The 22,153-nt window shown below is 39.0% G+C and overlaps 1 protein-coding gene across 2 annotated transcripts; it reads left to right on the top strand.

Moving 5' to 3' along the window:
* The first annotated feature begins 225 nt into the window (after positions 1–225).
* wapla (WAPL cohesin release factor a) lies at positions 226–19,215 on the top strand. 2 transcript variants are annotated; one of them, XM_082558352.1, is made up of 20 exons: positions 226–603; positions 1,221–1,634; positions 1,797–2,505; positions 3,588–3,886; positions 4,091–4,221; positions 5,376–5,471; positions 6,706–6,867; positions 7,421–7,557; positions 8,955–9,066; positions 9,806–10,036; positions 10,541–10,652; positions 10,776–10,873; positions 11,174–11,250; positions 11,720–11,895; positions 12,187–12,302; positions 12,409–12,624; positions 13,321–13,522; positions 14,955–15,043; positions 15,144–15,239; positions 16,212–19,215. In XM_082558352.1, the coding sequence occupies exons 2-20, from the start codon at positions 1,247–1,249 to the stop codon at positions 16,275–16,277; spliced, it is 3,513 nt and encodes a 1,170-aa protein (XP_082414478.1). In that variant the 5' UTR covers positions 226–603; positions 1,221–1,246; the 3' UTR covers positions 16,278–19,215. The 2 variants fall into 2 exon arrangements, with proteins under 2 accessions (XP_082414478.1, XP_082414477.1); XM_082558351.1 differs by having other exon boundaries at positions 4,088–4,221.
* The last annotated feature ends 2,938 nt before the right edge of the window (positions 19,216–22,153 follow it).

Here is a 22,153-nt window from a genome sequence, read left to right as displayed (position 1 = left end):
AAATGTATAAATTGAGTGGACCGATGCAAATATTGAGTGACCATTTTTTAATATTGCATCTGTTCTTTCCCAAAGAAGGTCTATGGATAGAACTAATGCCGATCACGGCCGTTCATTTAGCTTCTCTTTGGCACGTCTTCAAGTTCAACCCAAGTAATGTGGTCCTCTTGCGCCCCCTATTGTTTGTTTTGGTTTAATTTTTAAACCAATCGAAGTCGCGTTTGCTCACAAAGTCTCAACGCACAGGAAACCTTTCCTGTTGCTGGTTGGTCGATTGCCTTCGACCAGCCCTTTACATGAGGGTCTTGCCAAGCATCGAGGAGGGAGGGGATATTTTAATGGCCGTCCGTAGCACTACAAAATGCAAAAAGTCCGGATTATCTACCATATATAGACTGTTACAGGCACCGATGCGTTAAGTACGCATTTCTGTGTTGATAAGCATCGCTGCGTGGACATATTCGGAATAGAGATGTCTTTGTAATGGTGTTTGTACTCTGCTGAGCGGACTTTACCCGCTTGATTTGTGTGCGAGTGGGAAATCAGGCCTAGCCGGCTGGCTAAAAAACAAGCGGACGGTTAGCCTTTCGCTGGAGTTAAAAGGTAACACTGCATTATTACTCATTTGTAATTACGGACGATTTCTGCACCATAGTATTTCCATTCAGACCATTACGTCAAAAGACTAAAACTTGTTTCAAACGCAAGGTTTCTGACATTTGAGGCAGCCAGGTGAGAAATGTAAACAGACTTACGTTAGCATAGTTAGCCATGTTAAGCTAATGGCTAGTGGCTAACTTTATAGTAGTTAACTTTACAAACAAGGGCTGACTGAGCTAGAGTTAACACAGTACTTAGCTGTCCTGTAAGTATGTGCTGATAGGTAAAGAGTTTCAAATTGTATTAAAGTTGCTCTAAATCGTTCACGCTTTCTGTCGTGTTGCTCACATTTACCGATGATGGTTTGGAAAGCTATACCGCTTGAGCTAGCTATGCTAACTTTGTGCGCTACCAGCCAACAGCTGAAACATAACTTAGCCGGATTAATATAAATAACATTCCCCAAACCACTCATGACGATTACAGCCTGTTTTTGTTTTATGTTTTTTTTAAACACTCCTTTGCTAAGTCGTTCGTATCAATTTAAGTGCGCAGATTATAATGTTCTTGATGATCTATTGGTATAGTAAATGTTTTATTGTCTCTGCTGCTGTTCACAGGGAATATGTAACATAGAGCAGCCAACATGACATCCAGATTCGGCAAAACGTACAACCGCAAAGGTGGGGAGGCTAACTCGAAATTTGAGGAGGTCTTTTCCAATAAAAAGCCCACTCTGACCACCAAATGGGGGGAGACCACCTACAAGGCTCAGCTCGGAGCCAAACGGCCTTTGTTAAAACCTGACGTTTCTGAGGTCCCCAAAAGGCCCAGGCTTGAGGACAGTGATAGTGAGGAAGACCCGTTTGGCTTTGACAGTGATGAAGAGTCCAAGACTGTAACCTCCCACAACGTGTCGCAAGCAAAAGTTGCTGAAGGGGAGGTGATGAAGACCACCACAGTGCAAAGCACTGGGACAGCCGCTGTTGTGACTTATGCACAGTCCTCTGCATGTTCAACAGCCACATTCACGAGTAAGTTTTCATTTTTTTCCATGCACTTTTTTAAACTCCTTATCCAAATTTCTTTTAACCTGCTTATTTAAGTTTTACAGTGATTTCTAACTATTATAGAAGCATAGTAGTTCCTGTCTTTTGTTTAAACAAACCTGCATTTATCTTCTCTTTTGTTCAAAGGCAAACAAAAAACAGAGGAGAAAGTAGGTAAAAATAACCAGCCGTGGTACAAAAGTGAATCACAGAGCAGCCAGAAACCTGCATGGGGGACCTCTTTGTCAAGCACAGTCCTCTCTGATGATCAGAACTTCTCCCAGAGGTCCACCTCCTCCTCTCCTAATATAGACACATCTGTTAAACTGTTCACTGATGTGCCAGGTGGTAGCAGGGACTTCCAATCCTCATCTTCTTGTGATGGCTTGCTGTCAGATGAAATGAAAGGTGCAGAGGTGGAGCCTTCAGCGGAGGCCCCACCAGAGCCAGTGGACAATATTCCCCCTTCCCCATTTACCCTGAGGGCCTCAAATTGCAAAAAATACCAGCGGCCAGGCCGTCCTGACAAATCATCGTCTGAACTTGCAGAAAGTAACAGCAACAAGTCCACTGATGGTGCAAGTGCCCAAGATAAGCCCAACAGTGCCCTTTCTGCTGGTGCAAGTAGTACTGCTGCCAGTGCTAAAACAGCAGCCAAGCCTGTGGGAAGGGGTGGTGGGAGGGTACGGGACTACACGGTTCTCCACCCTTCCTGCCTGTCAGTGTGCAATGTCACCATCCAGGACTCAATGGAGCGGAGCATTGACGAACTGGTCAGCCTCGCTCCCCCAGCTGACCTTGGAGAAGCAGGGCAGATGAAGAAGAAATCAGATGCACCACCACCCAAACCTACTAGGTAAGGCTGATAGTTCTGTGTCTTAAAAGCCACATTGCAGGGAGAATTCTCAAAATACTATGTTCTGAATTCTTATTTAAACAATTGTAGCCTATCCACCATTGCTAATTACATGGATGGGTGACTTGAGTATATTTTCTTGTGTCATTCAAGATTTTGTTTTTGTAGTAAATATTTTCAGGTTAAATATTTATTACCGTGTATACACGATACCATAAGGCAGCCATCATGTGGTAGGTTAGTAATTTAAATATAATAATACATACTACCTTATATCTTACTTCATTGTGTGCTCATACACACTTTGCTTCATCTCTCACTAGTACTGGGTCTTATAAAAATGTCATTCATTCATATTCTGAGGAACAAAGTGCAGACGCTACTGAAGTTCAGGTTTAATAAAGATTTCATTGGCACTTAGATTATGCTTTCATGTATCGTATTGTTATACAGTATTGGCCAGACTTTTGCTCTGAAAGAATGTGCTTTACCTTGATGTGTCCCTGGCTTTAAAATTCAAAGTTTCGGGTCATACTTTGAAGTTTGATATGTTCTTGCGCTTTCATTTCATTGCTTTTGAGAGGCAGGTCAGATTGAATCACCAGTGGCAAGAGAGGCAGCAGGGAGTGAACCTTTAGTTTGTTAGATTAATGTTAAATCCCCTCTAACAAGTCAAAATGGCAGATGGTGGCAAAAATGTGTGCTCTGTCTGTGTCATTGTGTGTGTGATCTCATCTCATGTCAGCCATTTATACGGAATTAACTTGATAAGAATTATTTTTAAACTAAACTATTGACATCAACTATTTGGAGAAACGTGCATTAGTGTTTGTTCTATATTGTAAAGTCTACAGTTTTTTAGATGTCTCTAAACAGTAACATTTATTGACAAAAAAGCTTTCTATTCACTCAGCTAAGTAATTTTAGGCACCCACTTTGAAATCCCATTTTCTTTTCTTTGTTTCTACAAAAGAGTTTTTTCTTTGTCCTGCTTCAGTTTCTATCTCCTTTGAAAAATCCCATAAGGCACAATACTTCAAAACAAAATAATCTAAAAAAAAAAATATTCTTCTTGTTTGTAGGTTCAGACCCACACAGACAAAGACCAAGAAGACCAAGACCGAGACCAAGCTAGAGTTCTTTGGCTTTGAGGACAAAGAGGACCAGGAGGGGGAGGAGGGTTCAGAAGCTGGCAAGAGTAGCTACAAGATCAAGTACTTTGGCTTTGATGACCTGAGTGAGAGTGACAGTGATGATGAGAGCTCCCAAGCCAAAGAAAAGAAGGCCAGGAAGACAGCCGCAGCCTTAGCTGCTTTGAGCTCCAGCGTGGATAGCCCTCATACCAGTGACTCTCAAGACAGTCATGCTAGCAGTAATACAGGTAAAAGCAGTCCTTAAAAACAGATCTGGTGTTGGTGTAATTGTCATTTTATTGCATGATCCAATGTAACGACATAAACTTCAAACCTCTCTTTAAATTAGAAGTGCTTGGATGACCCACTTTGGTTAATATTCCATCCATTTACAAACTCATGCTTTTTTTTTTTTTTCCCTTTAATCATCAACAATCTGGTTTATCCAGCAGATGCCTTTGACTTTTCCGATGACTCAAGTCCTGGTGGTACCGAGGGCCAGAAAGCACGCTCAGGGAAGCCAAGTGACAAATCCAAGGACGTCGGCAGTGGACTGAAAAAGATTTTCAGTGGACCCAAAAAGGTATTTAAGCATGTTTTAAAATTGGCCGTGTGTTTCTTGGCTCGCTTTTCAACCAAATGTTTTCTTTGTCCTGTGCCATCCAGTGTCTTTGAATATTTGCCCATGAGACTTTTTTTTTTTTTTTTTTTTAACAACTGCATAGACAAGGGATAGGCACAAACCTTTTAACTGCAGTCTGATCAATCTAAGTGTCTCAGTACAAGTCATCTAGCACTTTTGATGACCTTACTCCTGACCAGGGTTTAAAGCAGGTCTGACACGTCTTGGCTTATTGATGTTTAGATGACATTTACATAACAGAATGCCCAGCTTGTCTGAAAATAGCCTGAGATAACGAGAGTGAGGAGAGCATCAGAGAAAAATAGAGCAAGTGGGCGGGTAAGAGGCTCGACTGAAAACTAAATTTATATGGTTGTCATTTTATGTAATCCAATTCTGTGATTCAGCAGTGATGCAGGTTAGAACTACAGTCAGAGACTTAAGGCATTGAACTGTGATGCCCAGGGAATAACTTTTGACAGCAGTCTCATTTGAATCCCATAAATGTGCGTTCAGTAGCATGCATGGGTTTCCACTTTGAAGGGGATTTGGATATTACCTCTTCATCAGGCACATATTTTCTCATAACTCTGCTTTGATTTGTAATGCTGTGCTGTTTTGTGTAATGCCCACATTTTCTCTCTTTATCTAGATCATGTTTTGAAGTGGCTTTGGGTTATTTGTAGTCTGTCTTACTAATTCTGTGTAGTTATTCTTTCTACTTCCTCAGCAAAACTTCCTACATTGTCTTTGTACGATATAATTGAGTTTCACAATCTGTCATTTTCAGGAAATGTTTTGTGCTGCTTGGGGACTGTTGTGTTCTACACTGAGGCTGCTGTTGTCTTAGTCTATCAACATGAATTCAGCATGCAGTGTTTATGGGTTCAGTTCTGCTCATTTACAGCTGGAACGTGGTATTCTTTAGAGAATAAAATATTGGCATATAGGTTGTTGTTGTAATTTTTTTAATTTATTTTTTTTAAACTGTCATCACTGAAATGCACCAATCTGAAAGCACCATCAGTATTTTCTTATGCCAGCTGTTAGTAATCACTAAATATGTGTATCCGTTTAGTTAACTGACAAATTTTTAAGTTCTTGCTGTGTTTCAGTCTCCTGCTAAAGCTGTGTACAATGCTCGCCACTGGAACCAGCCCGAACCTGAAGAAATGCCTGTGCCTCCAGTCTCTCGATCTCAGACTGCTCCGGTAAGATACTGTATTTTGCCTGTAGACTGTAGACTGTTAGTAAAAGATGGACAGAATGTGGCATCATCTATTAGCTTCTTAAACCTGCATTTTGAAGCCATAATATTTGTGTTTTAGCTGCTGGTATGTTGACTTTGTTGATGTAGAGACCATATTTAGGCCAGTTGGTGGGGTGCTAAATCATCAGCTGATCCTAGCAAAGCACAAACACGGGTATCTGCTTATTAACAGAATTATAATACTTGAATTTCAATCACTGAAACTGAATATCAAACTTTTCGGATGGGCTGTGCCACCTGGCAAGCCATATTACTCATCAGATAAGTACATTAAAAATGCTTCAAAAGTTCAGTCTAGTCCAGTTGAGTACTGAAGGTAAAGTATTGCACAAAATCCACTGTAGCTAATGTTAGCACGCCTTTCAGTTTTAAGCTATAATAAAATGTCAATGTGAGCTATTAAAAAATCAGATATTATGGGGGAGGAAGTTGGCTATGTAGACTAAATCTGTTCTTTGTGCCAGGTGTTCTTTTCATGGCTGAAGCTAGGCATTTTAAAATACCACAAGTCAATCACACATTGATTAATTTTGGAGCCAAACTCAAATTGCTATAAGAGAAGCCACAGTTTTTTTTTTTCCCTCGTCTTAATTTTTCAGCAAGGTTACTGCTTGGTTTACTTGTCAGGAACTGGAACAAAAATGTAAATCTGTCATTGTGAGTAAAGAGTGTATTTGTATGTTTAAAGTTCTCATTAGGGTGTATACATTCATTTTGCACAGAGAGGGTAAACACTATTACTGGGTTATTATGTAAAGAAAATGCTATTAACTAGCGCCATTTATTTGTGTTTGTGTTCTTAATGTCCACATATTAGGATACTGTTTACTGGTCTCTTAGTAGTCAACAATTTCTGTATTAATTGCTCTAATTAGTATTGCTGTTCAAGTGAAATTACTTTTCCAGGCAAGTGAAGTTTGCTTGTATGTTTTGTATTGAATTACCCCAATGGAAATAATGTTTGTTTAGAGACTAGCTAAGCAGACTCTGGCGACTGGGATTTAAAAGTTATTGTTAACTTTGCACTACCTCGTCTGACATCTGTTAACAGCACTTATTAAAGACTTGTGTGGTTAACAGACTGTTCAGCTGTGGTAAATCTTGTGGACATGTCATTAAACAGATTTTGTTGCTTTGGTATGAGCCCCGTTTCTCAGCTTCTTTTTTGTCCTTAGGCTATTTTATCGAGCAGCAGCAAGGACAGCAACTCCCATAAAGATGACGGCTTGTTCAAAGCTCCTCCACCGCCACCCAAAGTCATTAAGTCAGAGACCATCCCCACACGACTCAACCAGGATATTGTCACAGCACTCAAATGCAGAAAAGAAGACAAGGAGGTGAGTCCAGGTTACACAGATTTGCTGAGTAACAGCAGTTGTTAGATAAATCTTTCTGATCAGTTTTTACTTCACATTTTGTTTGCTTGCCAGTATGAATTACCCCTAGCCCCCCCTTTTCCCCCCTTCCTTTTTAAACACTCAGCCAGTGAAGGGTTGGCATTCATTTGATGTGTGCCAGTGCTACTCCCATACAGCCTGTGTCATTTACAGATGGGCCTTCTGGCCCCAGATCAGGCTGTTAGCCACAGATCCCCTGAGGTTAAATGGCTTCAGCTACACTAAGCTGTCACCACACACTGATTCTGTTATAAACCCAGGTCCTCCATCCTGTGTCGTGCTGAGCCCCCTCACAGTGTGACTGCTGATATAGATATACATACAGTGTCAACTGCTGATCATACTGACCTGAAGCTTTTGCTGGCTGTGAAACCAATAGAGGAATTTAGAAATGTGAGCAATTTGCTGTGTGTGTGTGTGAGCAATTTGAGGGTCTGGACAGATGCAGTGCTTCTCAATTAGCTACAATTAACCCCATTTCCCTTACTACCAGCTGTATACTGTGGTGCAGCATGTGAAACACTTCAACGATGTGGTGGAGTTTGGAGAGAATCAAGAGTTCACAGATGATTTTGAGTACCTGGAGACGGGGCTCAAGAGTAGTCAGCCGCTCAACACAAGATGCCTTAGGTAAGTTTAATAACCAGCTGGGAATTTTTCTTTGTTGTGTTGTAGAGGAACATTTCTATATTTGGTCTGATTTTAATTTCTTTGTTGTGACTTGCTAAATGTTACTTAGTTTACAAAGTTCAGTGACTGGTACAAGCATATGCCAGTTAATATTTCATAAAAGTACCTAAAACCAAAATTCATAAAGTAAGTTATTATTCTTGCAACAAAGTAGTAGGAGGTAGAAAACGCAGAGTTAATACTTTAAAAACAAGCACAGATGATCAATTTTAATTGAATTGCACTCCAGCCCAGAGACTTCATGTGTAGCTAAAGTTCTCAATCATTTCTGTCCCTTTGCATATGCTCGCCTCCCTTCCACCGTTGTGCCTCAGCCTGTTAATCACATTTTACTTCCAATTGTGATTTTTCACTTGCAGCGTTTATGAATAATAAAAAAAAAATATCCAAGATTAAACTAATATTGTTCTGCGTTCATTTTCACAGCATTGCTCTCTCATTGAAACCATGAAAAAATAATTATTGATCATGTGTCACTGATTAACTAAATGTGATAACAAAATCACATTTAGTTAAAACATTGAAACTATGATGTAAATCACACTTCTTATCCAATGTTTTCATAGGATTTAAGTGATTTTATTCATAATTTAAACTAGAAATGCAGTACAGGTAGTTAATGTGTGGCCATACACCACACCCAATCCGATATTTACATTATGTCTGGGCTAATATATGTAAAACATTAGCACTTCTGAAGGTGTCTCACACCTGGGACACCAACAAGTTTTCACTGTATGTTTACAATGTTGTACATCAAACTGGTCAAGTAATGACTGAAGAGCTTCAAATAACTGTCATAATGAGTTGAGATGATGATGATGATAATAAAATTATAATTAACTATAATAATAAACTAAATTAGTTTTACATTGTATTTTTTTTTTTCGTCCTATAGTCTTTTTTTTGTATTTATTTGTTTTTACTTATTGCTACCTATTGAATAAATTGGACATTTTTTTTTATTTGTGATATATGAAGTTACAGAATTAGAAAGGTGATGTTTAAGTCAACACTGACATTTCCTTACACATAAAAGAATCATTCCCAGTCTCTTTCTCACACTGAGAAAAACAGCTTAATAATTTAATGCTTGCATTGGATCCATGCTGTGCATCAGCAGAAAGCCAAAGTCAGGCTGTTGTTGTTTTATACCATTAGAACATTGGATTGATGCATAGCATGGGCAACATTGAAGCCTTAGTCTTTAAATCTTTCCCTATATTTCTTTAGTTTGCCATTTGTGACATTTTAATTTAAAAGTAGGCTGATTTCATTGTCATAAATCTATCTTTAACATTCCCTCTATTCTCCACTTTCCTCCCTCATTTCTCCAGTATAATCAGCCTGGCCACACGGTGTGCCATGCCCAGTTTCAGGATGCACCTGAGGGCAAGAGGGAAAGTCGCACAGGTCTTCAAAATGCTCAACGATGCTCCACAACACCCGGTCAGTCAAAGTTTTGTTTTTAATTAATTATTTTTTTGTCACCTCTTGCCACAATCTCTTTCTATCATCTCCCTTGAAGTTTTGACAGATGGTAATACAATGTTTGAATAACTTGTGCTTTCACAATTTATTTTGTGACATGAACCATTACTTTTCCATCTAAGATGAAGTGTTGAATCACGAGCCCTGTTTCTTCGGTATTAAATTATCAAAATGCAAGAAGAGTGCAAGGAGACCTCAGTAGTTATTCAAATGACATCCCAGGGTTAGATATGCACACGTATAAATAGGTTTGTGATTTTATTTTTTGCTCAACAAGTAGGTTTTCTGTTGTTAATGTAGTGTCTTAAAATATATTAGTCTTTCCTTTAAATAAGCGAAGAGCTTGTGGTGGGTATTATGTTTTTATGATATGGCAGTATTTGTGACCGGATGGACCTTTTTTGATGTCAGTTTGTCTTAATCTTTATTTTATTTATTTCTTTTGTGTGTATTTTCTGTTTTTCTCTTGGTGCTGTTTTTAACATATTCTTTGTATTCTGGTTGTAATCCTTGACTGAATAGCACTTTGAATCAACTCATGTTGTTTTTATATATATCTAAGTATAAATTTTGTAATTTTGAGAACTATGTAGTGAAAGTGACACACAATAAGCTTTTTCTTACTGATCCAGAGCTTTCTCCATATGATCTACACTGCCTGCACCCCTTTGTAAAACCTGATCTGTCATTTTATCAGAACCTCGCTCTGTGCACGGCTGCACTGATGTACATTTTGAGCCGGGATCGTCTTAACATGGATCTGGACAGGGCATGTCTGGAGCTAATGATCAAGCTGCTGGAACTAGACCAGGACTACTCGGGTCACCAGGATCAGCTCACAGCAAAGGAGATGGCAAAGGTCAAAGAGAAGATCAGGAAATTGTGCGAGACTGTGCACAACAAGCACCTTGACTTAGAAAACATCACGGTAGGTTGTCCATCAATAAAGAAATCATAACATCATCACATAACTGGTGAATCTTGGATTTAATCAGTAACCACAGTCTCTTGTTCATATATTTATTGAATAAGCAACACTATGTACATTTTTAAACTACTTTAATGGAAAGGTTTTTCATAAAAATATAATCTGTCAGTCTGACCTCTTTGTATGCACCCCCTTCTGCATGCAAATACACTAATCTTACTGCAGCTCAGCTGTCAGTTTTGACCTGTCACAACTGATCGACAATATTTCAGTCAGAAAAGTTGCTGATTTGATAAAATGACAGCATTAATATTACATATGCTTTACTACCTAGTAATGTTTTCTTGGTGAACTGGTTTATATTTCTTCTTATCAAGCTTAATTAGGGGGGGAAATGTGTGTTTTAGTGTAGACGACTTTTACAATAGTGGGTTTGTAATACAAGCATACATAAAATTCCAGTGATGTTTTTTTTAAACATGCTTCTGTCCTCTATCCCTGCAGACAGGGCACCTTGCCATGGAGACACTTCTGTCGTTAACCTCCAAGAGAGCTGGTGATTGGTTCAAAGAGGAGCTCCGGCTACTGGGAGGCCTGGACCATATTGTTGACAAAGGTGGGTGTTGGATACTAATGTGCTCAAAGCCATGCTGTACAGTGCATATGTGTATACCTATGCAATGATTTTGTTTGTCACGGTTTGTAATTGCCACATGTCGTGTGTGTTGCATTGCCACAGTGAAAGAGTGTGTTGACAACCTGAGCCAAGAGGATGACAAGGAGAACCTTGTAGCATCTTTATGGGGGGCTGAGAGGTGTCTGAGAGTGCTTGAAAGTGTAAGTACAGTTCTGTCAAGTTGGATTCTCTCTTGCACCAAAGTCACACTAGAGTGAGCCAGGACAACAGTAATTGAGTACTAAGCTGTGAATTGGCTGGTGACCTTTGTTACCCGATTAAATGCCTCTGCTTAAAGCACTGAATGTGTCTTTATCAGCTATATCTTAAAATGCCATTCAGCTTTCCGAGCTAAACATAAAGGGTCTCCCTTAATTTTGTGTTTCTTGTCTTGTTTTCAAGGTTCTTGGTGTACTTTTTCCCTCTATTGATTTCATTTCTCTTTCATCTCCTGCCAACAGGTTACAGTGCAGAACCCTGAAAATCAGAGTTACTTGATTGCCTACAAAGACTCTCAGCTTATTGTCTCCTCTGCCAGGTGAGCACCAGCTACTGCTTACAGCTATTATTGACTGTCTACAGACATACTGGGACACAGTGGCTATCGTGACAACAGGTCCTTTTCACTTTGTCTCTTTTACTTTTTGTAAGATCATTTTACTCATCATCACCTCGGGGCAATTCTAAAGCTTCTCATGCCCATCAAAAACAACATTAGGGCAAATAAAAATAATCCTAGGATAATAGATTTGGATAAAGGTAACCACACCAATAACCAGGTCTGTGGTTTCTAAAATTGATAGCAAAAGTTACATCTTAGTTTTAACCATGGATTCTTCTTAGTTTGCATTCATGAACACAGTATATCGAAGATCAATTGTGCTCAAGCTCGTTGCACTTTCTGCATTTAGGATTATCTTTCCACTCTGCACTTTAATATTTTTCTTTATTTCTGTTATGTCACTTTTTACTTTCTGTCAACAATATCTTTTTCTTACTTTTATCAGAGCTTTGCGATACTGTGAGGATATGATCCAGCGGTACAGCAGGGCATTAAACAACACCTCTCTGTCTTCATCGGCTGCTGCACTGCCTCACTGCAGCTTCACAAATGTGGGAAAGGCGGTGGAGGACTGTATGAGGGCTGTTATTGGAGTGCTGCTCAACCTTACCCATGACAATGGTATTCTCATTCCTTTTTCTTTTCTTATACTATTTATGGAAAACTGCTAAAACTCAATTTACTGTAGTTTTTTTGTTTGGATTGTAGTTCTATAAATATACAAAGATGAAATGGCTCATTGTGTACTTCTGTACAAAATGAATATATTCGTGTTAATGTGGTCAGCTAGAATTCAGTTGTATCTTGTATGATTATAGTCTGTACCGTGAGCTATAATATTCAGGTGCTTAGCAGGGAATCATGTTGACATGTGTGAGCAGAGGTTAATAATAAGGTTATTTTTGCCTACAGAGTGGGGAAGCACTAAGACGGGTGAACAGGATCAGCTAATAGTGACTGCTCTAAATTGTGTCCTTCAAGTCCCACGCTACATCCCCCAGGAGCAGCGATTTGACGTGCGTGTGCTGGTAAGGTTCTCTTCAACAACAGAAAACATCTTCGCAACGGCACAGTTGCTGACAGTTTATGTATGTATGTGAATGTCTCATTTGTGTATTCTGTGGTGTATACCAGGGTCTGGGTCTACTAATTAACCTTGTGGAGTACAGCTCCAGAAACCGCCACTGTCTGGTGGACATGGAGTACAATGTCGACGACACCTGTCTGGAAGACAGCCTCATGCAGCCTGCTGACCCAACGCAATCTGACACATTGGCAGAGTCAGCTGAGACTCAGGCAGATACGGCTGACAAGCCCAAGTCCTGCGGTGCTTTGGCTGCCCTGGTGAAGGTAGGAACTGTGCCAGAACTCATACATCAATATTTTAGCAGTCACTGGATGTGGCTCTCTTTTGTCTTTTTGTTTAAAAAAACAAACCAAACCCCCACAAAACAATAGTTTAATACAGTTTAAAGAGCTGAATACATCTTTCCTATTCTTAATTTAAGCAGAAACAAAGTGATTGGGTGTTGTGTTGCAATTTCTTTTGTCTGTATCATAGAACTCGTGAACCACTCATTTACCTGGTAACACATCTTTCTCGGGAGTGTTAAACATCTCTTCACTGCTTTAAATGCACACCTCTGTTTGCTCACAGTATTGAGTAATAAGCAAGTGTAAGTAAATTCTTGCTTGTTTGTGGATTAAAATTTCAAAATTAGGTTTTTATTTAGGTTTTTCTTTTTTAATCAATGTCACTGCAGCCAGAGTTCTTGCAGATTTTCAAAAAGTCTGGAAACTTTTAAAGAAAAAAATGGCAATTAACCTCAAAATTACTTTTCATGCCCAAGTATTACAGGCTAGTTTCACAGTATTTGGCATGCCTATTTGCTTCCTAACTTTGCCAAGATGAAATACCTTTGCTGTCAAGCTAAACTGCCACTCTTTTATTCCCTTTGAATTATGAAAAATTTGCTGTGTTACTTGGCTCCTGTTTTTTGGCTTGTGTTTAGAGTTCACATCTGTTTATTTCCCCTGGAATCCCAGCTCTTCCTTGAGAGGGAGCGTGCTGCCATCCTGGCTGAGGCAAAGACTGACGACCTCATCAGTGAGGCCCCCAAACCGGCACTAGACCAAAGCGGAGAGTGGCAAGAGACATCAGGAGAGATCCAGTGGGTGGCATCCGAAACAAATGACAGCCAACCCGAGAAGAAAGAAGAGGAGGATGAAGAGTTGGACTTAAATAAAGGTAGATATTTTGGGGTTTGTGCGTATAAGAGGAGCTGTTTGTAGCTTTGAGTAAAATTACAATCCAAATAAATGCTGACTCAATTTAAGCATGAGTTAATAATATCTGCAATAAGGATGAAGATACCAGTAACTATAAAGCTTTGAAAAATATCCCTATTAAGAATTCATTAACCGAATCTCTAATAAGGCTATTAAGGGAGACCACACTTGTCTTCAATAACAAAAACTTGTTTTTAAAACTAATTTATCCAACATTACTCAGTTCTGGCTTTTCAAATGACATTCTCGCTGAATTTTACACACCAAATGATTGGGGGTGAGGAGGGGGTAGATTCACAACATTTATCCATAATGGGAATAATTTCATTTATTAATCCATTCATCTTAAAATTCTGAGTTTTGTGTATAAGCTGTGTAAGAAATTGTGCAGACAAAGGAAGGGCAGTTTCCTTTGAGATGACATTTCCAGTTTTTCTTTTTAATGTTTCCCAAAGTTTTAAAACTTCTAGATCGACATGGAGAAAACTTTTTCTGTTTTTTTGAACTCGTAGATTCCTGATCTTTAAATTACTATGGGTTAGGATGGCCAGGTCGCACCCGTGCACATCCACCCAATATTTTAAAAATATGTCATTGATTATTCTCTGTCTGTGTCTTTGGTAGGATTTTATCTCGCTGCATCACTTTTTTTTTTTTTTTCCCAAAGAAAGGAAAATTGTTAAAGAAAAATCAAAGTGCTGTCTTCACAAGTTAAGCTTGTTTATAAAAGCCTGAATATAACACATAATTTTCAAATTGCTTGCTCTTAGTTTTTATTTATTTATGCCATTTAAAAAAACAAAACAATGATTTTTATTGAAAATAACATGGGAACCCCATAAGTATATCTGGGGGGGGGGATTGTTACAAGTCTCCACCATACTTTCTCTGGTCATTGAGTGATGTTGTGTCAGTTTGTCATGCAAGATCAACAGCTCTTGTTGTTTTGCCTTCAATGTTCTTCTCAGGCTTTGATGTAGAGTGCTGCCATGATTTTTGGCAAATTGACTTCTACACTTTAATCTGTTTAGCTTTAGCCTTGATGCTTTTCTCAGCTGCGTCGTTAGTTTCTGCCACAGCGCATGCTTTGCATCATAACAGGCTTTGCTAATGAATAATGAAACCTGTGTCCAGCTATTGTTACAGTTGATTAGTTTTTGCAGCTCCATTGAAGTTTAGGTTGCGAAATACAAACCTTTGTTCTTTAGTACTTGCTAGTCCTTTGAATGTGACCTCCATGAGCACTGTAAAACAGGAGTTAATGTTACTCTTGTGAACATCATGGACTCATTGTTTTTAATGCTGTGTAGAAGTGTTGGGTGAGCTGATCAGTGAATTACAGCTAAATATATATTGGGAAACCTTGTCTTTCTCCTTTGTGGTTACTGCAGCTCTGCAGCACGCAGGCAAGCATATGGAGGACAGCATTGTTGCTTCATACACAGCCCTGCTGCTGGGCTGCCTCTGTCAGGGCAGCCAGGTAAAAACCGGTGCAGATTTATACATTTTGTTTTGTCCAGATCTTTAAAAAAAATCTATAATATGTGTTGTTGCTCACTTCCTTTTTTTGCCATCCTCAGATTAATGTGACTACTGTGAGAGAAAATCTACCTAAAGGAGATTTCTCCATCATGACAGAAATGCTGAAGAAGTTCTTGAGCTTCATGAACCTCACTGTGAGTGTGACTATTCAGATCAGCCCTCTGTTATCAGTGTTACGTGATGATGCATGTTGAGATTGACGAAGTTTAAAATGATCTACAGTTATGCAAATACATGATGAATTATACAGGCTCAACAAATCAAAGTGTTTTTCTTAAAAAACAAACAAACAAAAAATACTTATATTTTAGTGACAGTGTAGTGAAAATACTGACACTGAAGGTCTTCGTCCTTTTTTTTCCCCTCCTCCTAACGCCTCTGAGTGTTGATGCAATCCTTGGCTTCAGGCAAATTAAACTGAAGATACGAAAAGCCGTTTAATTGGACCCATTGAGCAAAAGCACATTTTTGTGCAGTGAAGTGGCTTGGATGAAATAAACATTCTTGAGGCCCAGTAATTCTGTACAATACCACATTTTCCCTTTTAGTTTCAAATAATTGCAGTTTTTCTATAGCTCAGTTCAGCTCCTTTCAGAACCCCCTAGAAAGTGAGTGAAATGCTGAGCCTTTATTTCTGTTTATTAATGAAATGACTTAGGAATTCAAAACATTTGAAAGATGAATAAATGAAAGCCTTTCTGATTGTTGCTCATCTTCCAAAAAATAAAAAGCTTATAGTAGCACTTGGCTTTTATGAAGTACTACTTCTTTATAATACTAAATGTATTCAACAGATTATTAACAATTCAATATTTTTTTATGTCCAAGAGGCATAATCGAAATGCTAAAATTTGCAAAACATAATTTTCAAATAATTCAATGATTCCTGTGATGCTAGCACTACCACGCCACAGATGTGTGTTTTGCAGCAGCTTTGATTGTGACACATCCTGTCAGAGCTGAAGATTGGAACCATCTGTTTCATAAACATCCCCTTTGAACAGAAGCATCCTGTTATCATCAGTGTTTGCATCGAGACCTCACAAGTAAAGTTGTTGGCATCCTCACACACTTGTTTTTGTTTTTCCTGTTCTGTCTCCACACAGTGTGCAATGGGCACCACAGGACAGAAGTCCATCTCACGGGTCATCGACTACCTGGAGCACTGTTAACAGACAGCAAACTATCGAGCTCTTACTCCGACTGCACATTAAACGGTTTCCAGGTTACTCTTGTTCTCCACTACCCATTAGAAGCCACAAGGGGCCATTGGAGTCTTAGCAGCATTCTCTTGACTTCACCTGATCAGCAGATGTTGCGATCACTCTAAACTCTGAGGAAAAAAGGCATACACTGACATGTGCGTAAACACACGCATACAGATATACACAAGTTTCACTCCCTGTCTGGAGCACAACCCGAACCAAAGCCCTGCTAGCTGACAGACATGCAGACAACTTCAGTTCCACTCGGCTAACAGCCCATTTAGAGTCAGATCCAGATTCATCCTCAGGTGAGAATCGGGCAGACGCGAGGCTACATCCCCGTAATCCGCGGAAAGTTAAACGAAGCAGACGTCTTCACACATCGTCCCGAGATGTGTGACGGTAGCAGGCCACTGAGGAGTCGTCTCCCGTTTGCTGCCGGGTCTTGATTTCTGGCTGCTTAGCTGGAGTGTGAACCACTGAATCAAATTTTATGGATCATTACATTTTCTTCTGTGCGTGTCCACGTCCAAGCCAAGGGTGAAATCATAGATTAGCATGAAATCATTTTCACAGACGTTTGAATGATGTGTCTGTACGTAAAACCTGTATGGAATGATTTTTGAATGCAAAATCCCATTGACTTACACATTTGCAATTGGCTTGAATGTTTAAGGGAAATCGAATTTCTAGCTTATTTTCTAAGCTTTTCATTTTGTGCCGAGTAATTTTTGGGAGCTTGATTTTTGTAGGCTTTGGCTCATTATATTTTTAGATTTTTCTTTTTGCCTTGAGGGCATTTCTCTACCAAAATTATGAGTTACTGTTAAAGAAATCAGGACTGCGTGACATACTGACTTTTAATAGGATGTCCGTTATTTGACTGGTGACGGCACTCGGAAAATTACGAGCTTTTCTAAAAGTTAGAATTCTTCTCAGCCATTGTCTGTTTGCTCACATTTTAGTTTGTTTAGATTATTTAAAGTTCATTTAATTCAGCCGTGTGTAATTAGAGTATGCATTTAAACTCACTGGTATAACGTGATGGATTACTCAAAATTATGATTGTTGTGCTTCCTTTATGTTTGTAATGAAGTTATTTTTAATGTATTTAATTTAATGCGTTCTCCTCTTGTGTAAAATGCAAAGCCTACGTAATGAGATCCCAGTTGTGTCCAACATCGCCTCATTATAATCCACCCCTTGTGATACAGCTGTGTGGCTGGGCACAGCACATCTGAGTGGCTAAATTTATGCTTAAATTGTAGTTTTTAAACATCAATCACTAAAATATTATGCACATGTTGATCAACATAAGTGGGATGGGGTTAGGGGCAGAGATGGGCAGTAACGCGTTACTGTAATCCGATTACTTTTTTCGAGTAACGAGTAAATAAGGGATTACTATTGCAAAAACGGTAATTAGATTACCGTTACTTTCCCGTAGGAACACTGCGTTACTAAAACCGTGATTTTTTTTTTTTTTTTTTTTTTTTTTTTTTTTGCGAGAATGTCATGACAGTGACGTAAGCGAGTGCGACGTTCGTGACAACAGCTGTGTGCAGATCAACAATGGATCATATATTGAGTGTGGGAGAGAGTATGAGCGTGCAGCGTTTAAAGCGTGGAAGTACTGACCTTACTTTGAGTTTGATTCCATAAAAAGTGACAAAAACATTAGCGTCCATCGTGCGTGGGAAGAAAACTTTTTTACAGCGAAAAAAAACCCTAAACTTCCAAGCAAGCACCGAGTAGCTACGACGTAATGAGAAACTCACAGAGAAACTCGCGGATTCTTCCACTGACCACTGCGGCACACCTGCACCAGGGTAAACCTCCGCCTATGCCACTCCTGCTTTACAGGTGAAAATAGAGCAACAGGACCGCTGAGTCTTTGACTTTATTTATTTTCTGCTGTGTTTTACTTGCATCTATTTGAAAGAGTGAGTGTAAACACACAAAAAAATGTATTTTATGTGCTGGAATGTGCAGAAAATAGGTTTAAATATTAAACAAATTTCTTCCAGTCAGAGAATGTTGCATATAATTAAATTTTTGCTTGATGCATAAAGTTAAAAGATTAAAACTGATAAAACAAGTTTTAAAAAGAGACTTTTCCATTTGATAACATTTTGTATGATGGATTATGCAGAAAAAGTAGAATTGGGCTGAAAGATCTATCACTTTATCACCTATTCAGGTTGTAAATCGTGTTTTTAAAAAATAAATAAGTAACTAAATAATTAATTACTTTTGAAAATAAGTATTCAGTAAAGTAATGAGATTACTTTTTGGGGAAGTAATCAGTAATTCGTTACTGATTACTTTTTTCAAGTAACTTGACCAACACTGGTTAGGGGAGTCTAATATTTTCCTGTGTCCAGCCACAAGCAGCTTCATGTTTTTGCTCATGATATGTTTGCATTGGATAACATGCATTAAGCTCCCATTTATTTATTCTATATTGGTGTCATTTAAGCCTTGATGATGATGTTGACCTGATCCTTGGAAAAGCCTCTGTCTTGTACTGCTCACATGTACGATCACTGATTTGAATGACAGCCATACCTGTAAAAACGTTAGTTTTATCTGCTTTGTAGGGCTGCAGTGAACAGAACTGCAACTGCATTTTACTGTTAATCACTTTGAGAAAAAAAAAAAAAAATCTGGTCCGAATGTAAATACTCCTGTACATACCAGTTAATGGACATTTCAGATGCTTAGACTACTTTTTTCCCCTGAAGCTGATATTTTTATTTTATACAATATTTCTGAGTTGTTTTAAAAACAAAAATTGCAGGAAGAGGAAAAAAATGTTTGTACCCCTTTCAAGGACATTGTCTTTGGTTACATGTAAATAGTTGTATCTCAAAAAAGAAAAAAAAAAGTTGCTACTTTCAGTACACTCCCTATGTGGTTTCTTCCTTCTATTGTTTTCTTTCATTCTGAGCAAGTTAAAAAATGTTATGTATTCAGAGCTACGGGAGGTGAACACTTTACTAAACACAAGTGGTGTTTAGCTTCCTTTTTGTATTCATGTATGTGTAGCAGCTGCTGAATGCTTAACTTTGTATCCCAGTTTGTGCCTGTGTGCGTGTGGATGTTCAAAACCCCCTGGATCTCGCTCATCCCTGACAAACTGGCTGGGATAGAGTGAGAGTCCAAAGCATGGTCACTACACTTAACAGCACTCAGCGGTGACAGTTTGTGAACGTGGCCCCTCAGCTTGACTGACTGCTGCATAATGGAAACAAAAGATTCTTGTTGCAGTTGCTAGCCAAGAGTCAAACTTACAAATAGCTTGGGGAACGAGGGGAATGTAGTGATATACTATCTGACAACACTGATTTCATACAGGCGACAGCTGTGTCAACCACGATTCAACAAACGCTGCCTCGAAATGTGAAGCGTCAGGAATTGTCAAGACAGGGAAACATGTTGAGTAAACATTGCACAGATAACATGTAATTATGTCTTTATGTTTTGTTGCCCAACATGCAAATACATGATTAGATGCAGGCAGAAGAGCAGATTAAAATTCTAAAACGCATGATTGCAGACAATGGGCACCTCTGCCTTCATCCGCCTGCTGTACATTATAGCTTTCATGGCAGTTTCTCAGTAGTGGGAGGTCAGAGGCAGAGAGAGCATTCCCTCTGTGATGATCGATGTGGCAAGGAAGTGGATGAGTAAACAAAGAGGAAAAACGCAGCATTTCCAATAGCTTAACAAGATTCGTAGGATGTCCTCCGCTGTTGGTGAATGTGAGGGAGGAGAAAAATGGGGAAAAGGAGAATGCAGAGGCATGAGATTAACGTTTCCAACTTGTCAGTCCAAACCCTCTCAGTGAGGCTGCGCAGCCTACGGCGAGCAACTACAACTGTTTTTTGTTTTTCTGTTTGTTTGTTTTTTCCCCTTCCCAGCATTCATTCTTTCATCCCTCTCCATATCTGGACACATTTCCTCCTGGCTTGACTCGTTTGTCTTTTCAGCATCTCCCCTTGCGCACAGGCTGCTTTAGATTTTCAGAAACCGCTGTGTTCTGGTTTCTGCGGTTTTAATTATGGGAATTACTTTGGCAAAATGCAGCTTTTTTTTTTTTTTTTTTTTTTTTTTTTTTTTTTTTGACTCCTTGCGGCTCCATTTGATGCTTTATCTCACAGTTTGTTGTATGTGGAGGGAGTGAATAGGTGATTAGCTTGCAGGTGCAAGAATTGTTTTGTTTTTACAACTTCTTGACAAAAAGCAAAACCAAAAGGATTCAAGGCCGTAATGCCACTAGGTGGTGTGAGTACTCAGCCTCTGATCGCAGTGTCTGAATGGTTGAAGTAAAGTGCACACACCCACACGCACAAGTATCTTCTCATCAGTGGTGTTGTCTAAGGATTTTCCCCTCGAGCTGTAAGAACTCTGCTGTCTTTGGAGAGAGCAACGCGCTGGTCTCACTGATGCAGTCACGTGCATGCATGCTCCGGAGGGAGGTGAAACATTTATGAAGAGGCTCTGTTGATGCTTTGCTGACCATTAGCGCCCCTGTTCACTTAAATCAAGCTGTCACATGAAGAAATCGTCGTACCACCTGTGCACCAACACGTGAAACTCAGATGGGAACGTGCAGACTCGTTCGTCTCCTCAGTCTGTGCAGCTGCAAGTGCTCCTCATGACAGTTATGTGGGTGAAGAAATGTTTTTAGAAAGACTCCTGCTTTCAGAGGTTTTATATATTTATTAATACATCGGTACAGCATTTCTAATGCGTGTTTTCACAGTTTTAATTCTTCAAGGATACAAACTAACTCACCCTACCTTTGTCTGAAGATTAACTGAGGCGTTTGGGCAAAGAGGAAATACTTGAAGAAGTATTCTAATCCAAAAACAAAAGTTTTGCCTTCAAACATTTCCTTAAGAAGTAGTACAAGAGTAATGTCATTGAGATGTAATTAAAGGATAAGACTGGCAATAGATCTCTTTTATTATTTTTTTTTATTTAATGAGTTCATGAAAAAAAAAAGATTCATCTTCTGAGTGCTCACCTCACAGAAAAAAGTCAGGACGTTAATAGATAACACTATGTAGCGAGTTTTACTTTAATTACCCCAAATGGGGTACTTGGTGAGGCATCTGTGACAGGCTTTCACACAGTTCCGCAGTTTTAAAGTTTTAAGTTGGAGTTTCCGAAAACTCTCAGTTTCCCAGTTGTAATTACAACTTGGAAGCTGGTGGGAATGTTATTTAGAGCTTTGAAACTCAATATAGTATTAATGTGGCATAAGCCCCAAGACAAATGGTTCCTACTGAAGATCTACATATTTAAAAATGACTCGAGTCTTGAGTAATTTACTTAACTGGCACTGAAGTTTTTTTTCAGCAGATATTAGTCTGCAAACTAAACTGCACTGAAACAGAATTTTTATGGTAGTATATTGCAGGTCTGGTTCTCTGGTACAGCTGGGTCCATAATTTTTTGGACAAAAGCTGAAGTTTTGCACCTTCAATCAAGATGTGATTAAAGGGCAGACTGAGTTTTAATTTAAAGGGTTTTACAAATATTTTTGCATTTACTGTTACTGTTACTGTCCCCCCTTTCATGGGCTCAAAATGAACTGGACAACAAACTGAACAATGTTTTAATATTTTAAAATCATGCTGGTTTTTAAACTCATGGTCGAAACTCTGCATTTCCTTCCCTCCCTCGAGGTGCTCTAAGTCGTTACTACAGCCACGTTCAGTTGCTGTTGGTTTTTTAAAATTCTTTCTTCATAGAGTTTTGTATTTAATAACTGAGAAGCACTCTCTGTTGGGCTTTCTTTGCCTTGAGAAACTCTTGGGTTGCTTTTGCTATAC

Source organism: Aulonocara stuartgranti (genome assembly GCF_965226115.1).
Source record: "Aulonocara stuartgranti genome assembly, chromosome: 13".
Classification (NCBI taxonomy): Eukaryota; Metazoa; Chordata; class Actinopteri; order Cichliformes; family Cichlidae; genus Aulonocara; species Aulonocara stuartgranti.
Note: the sequence above shows the minus strand (reverse complement) of the source record. Positions and strands in the feature narration are given on the sequence as shown.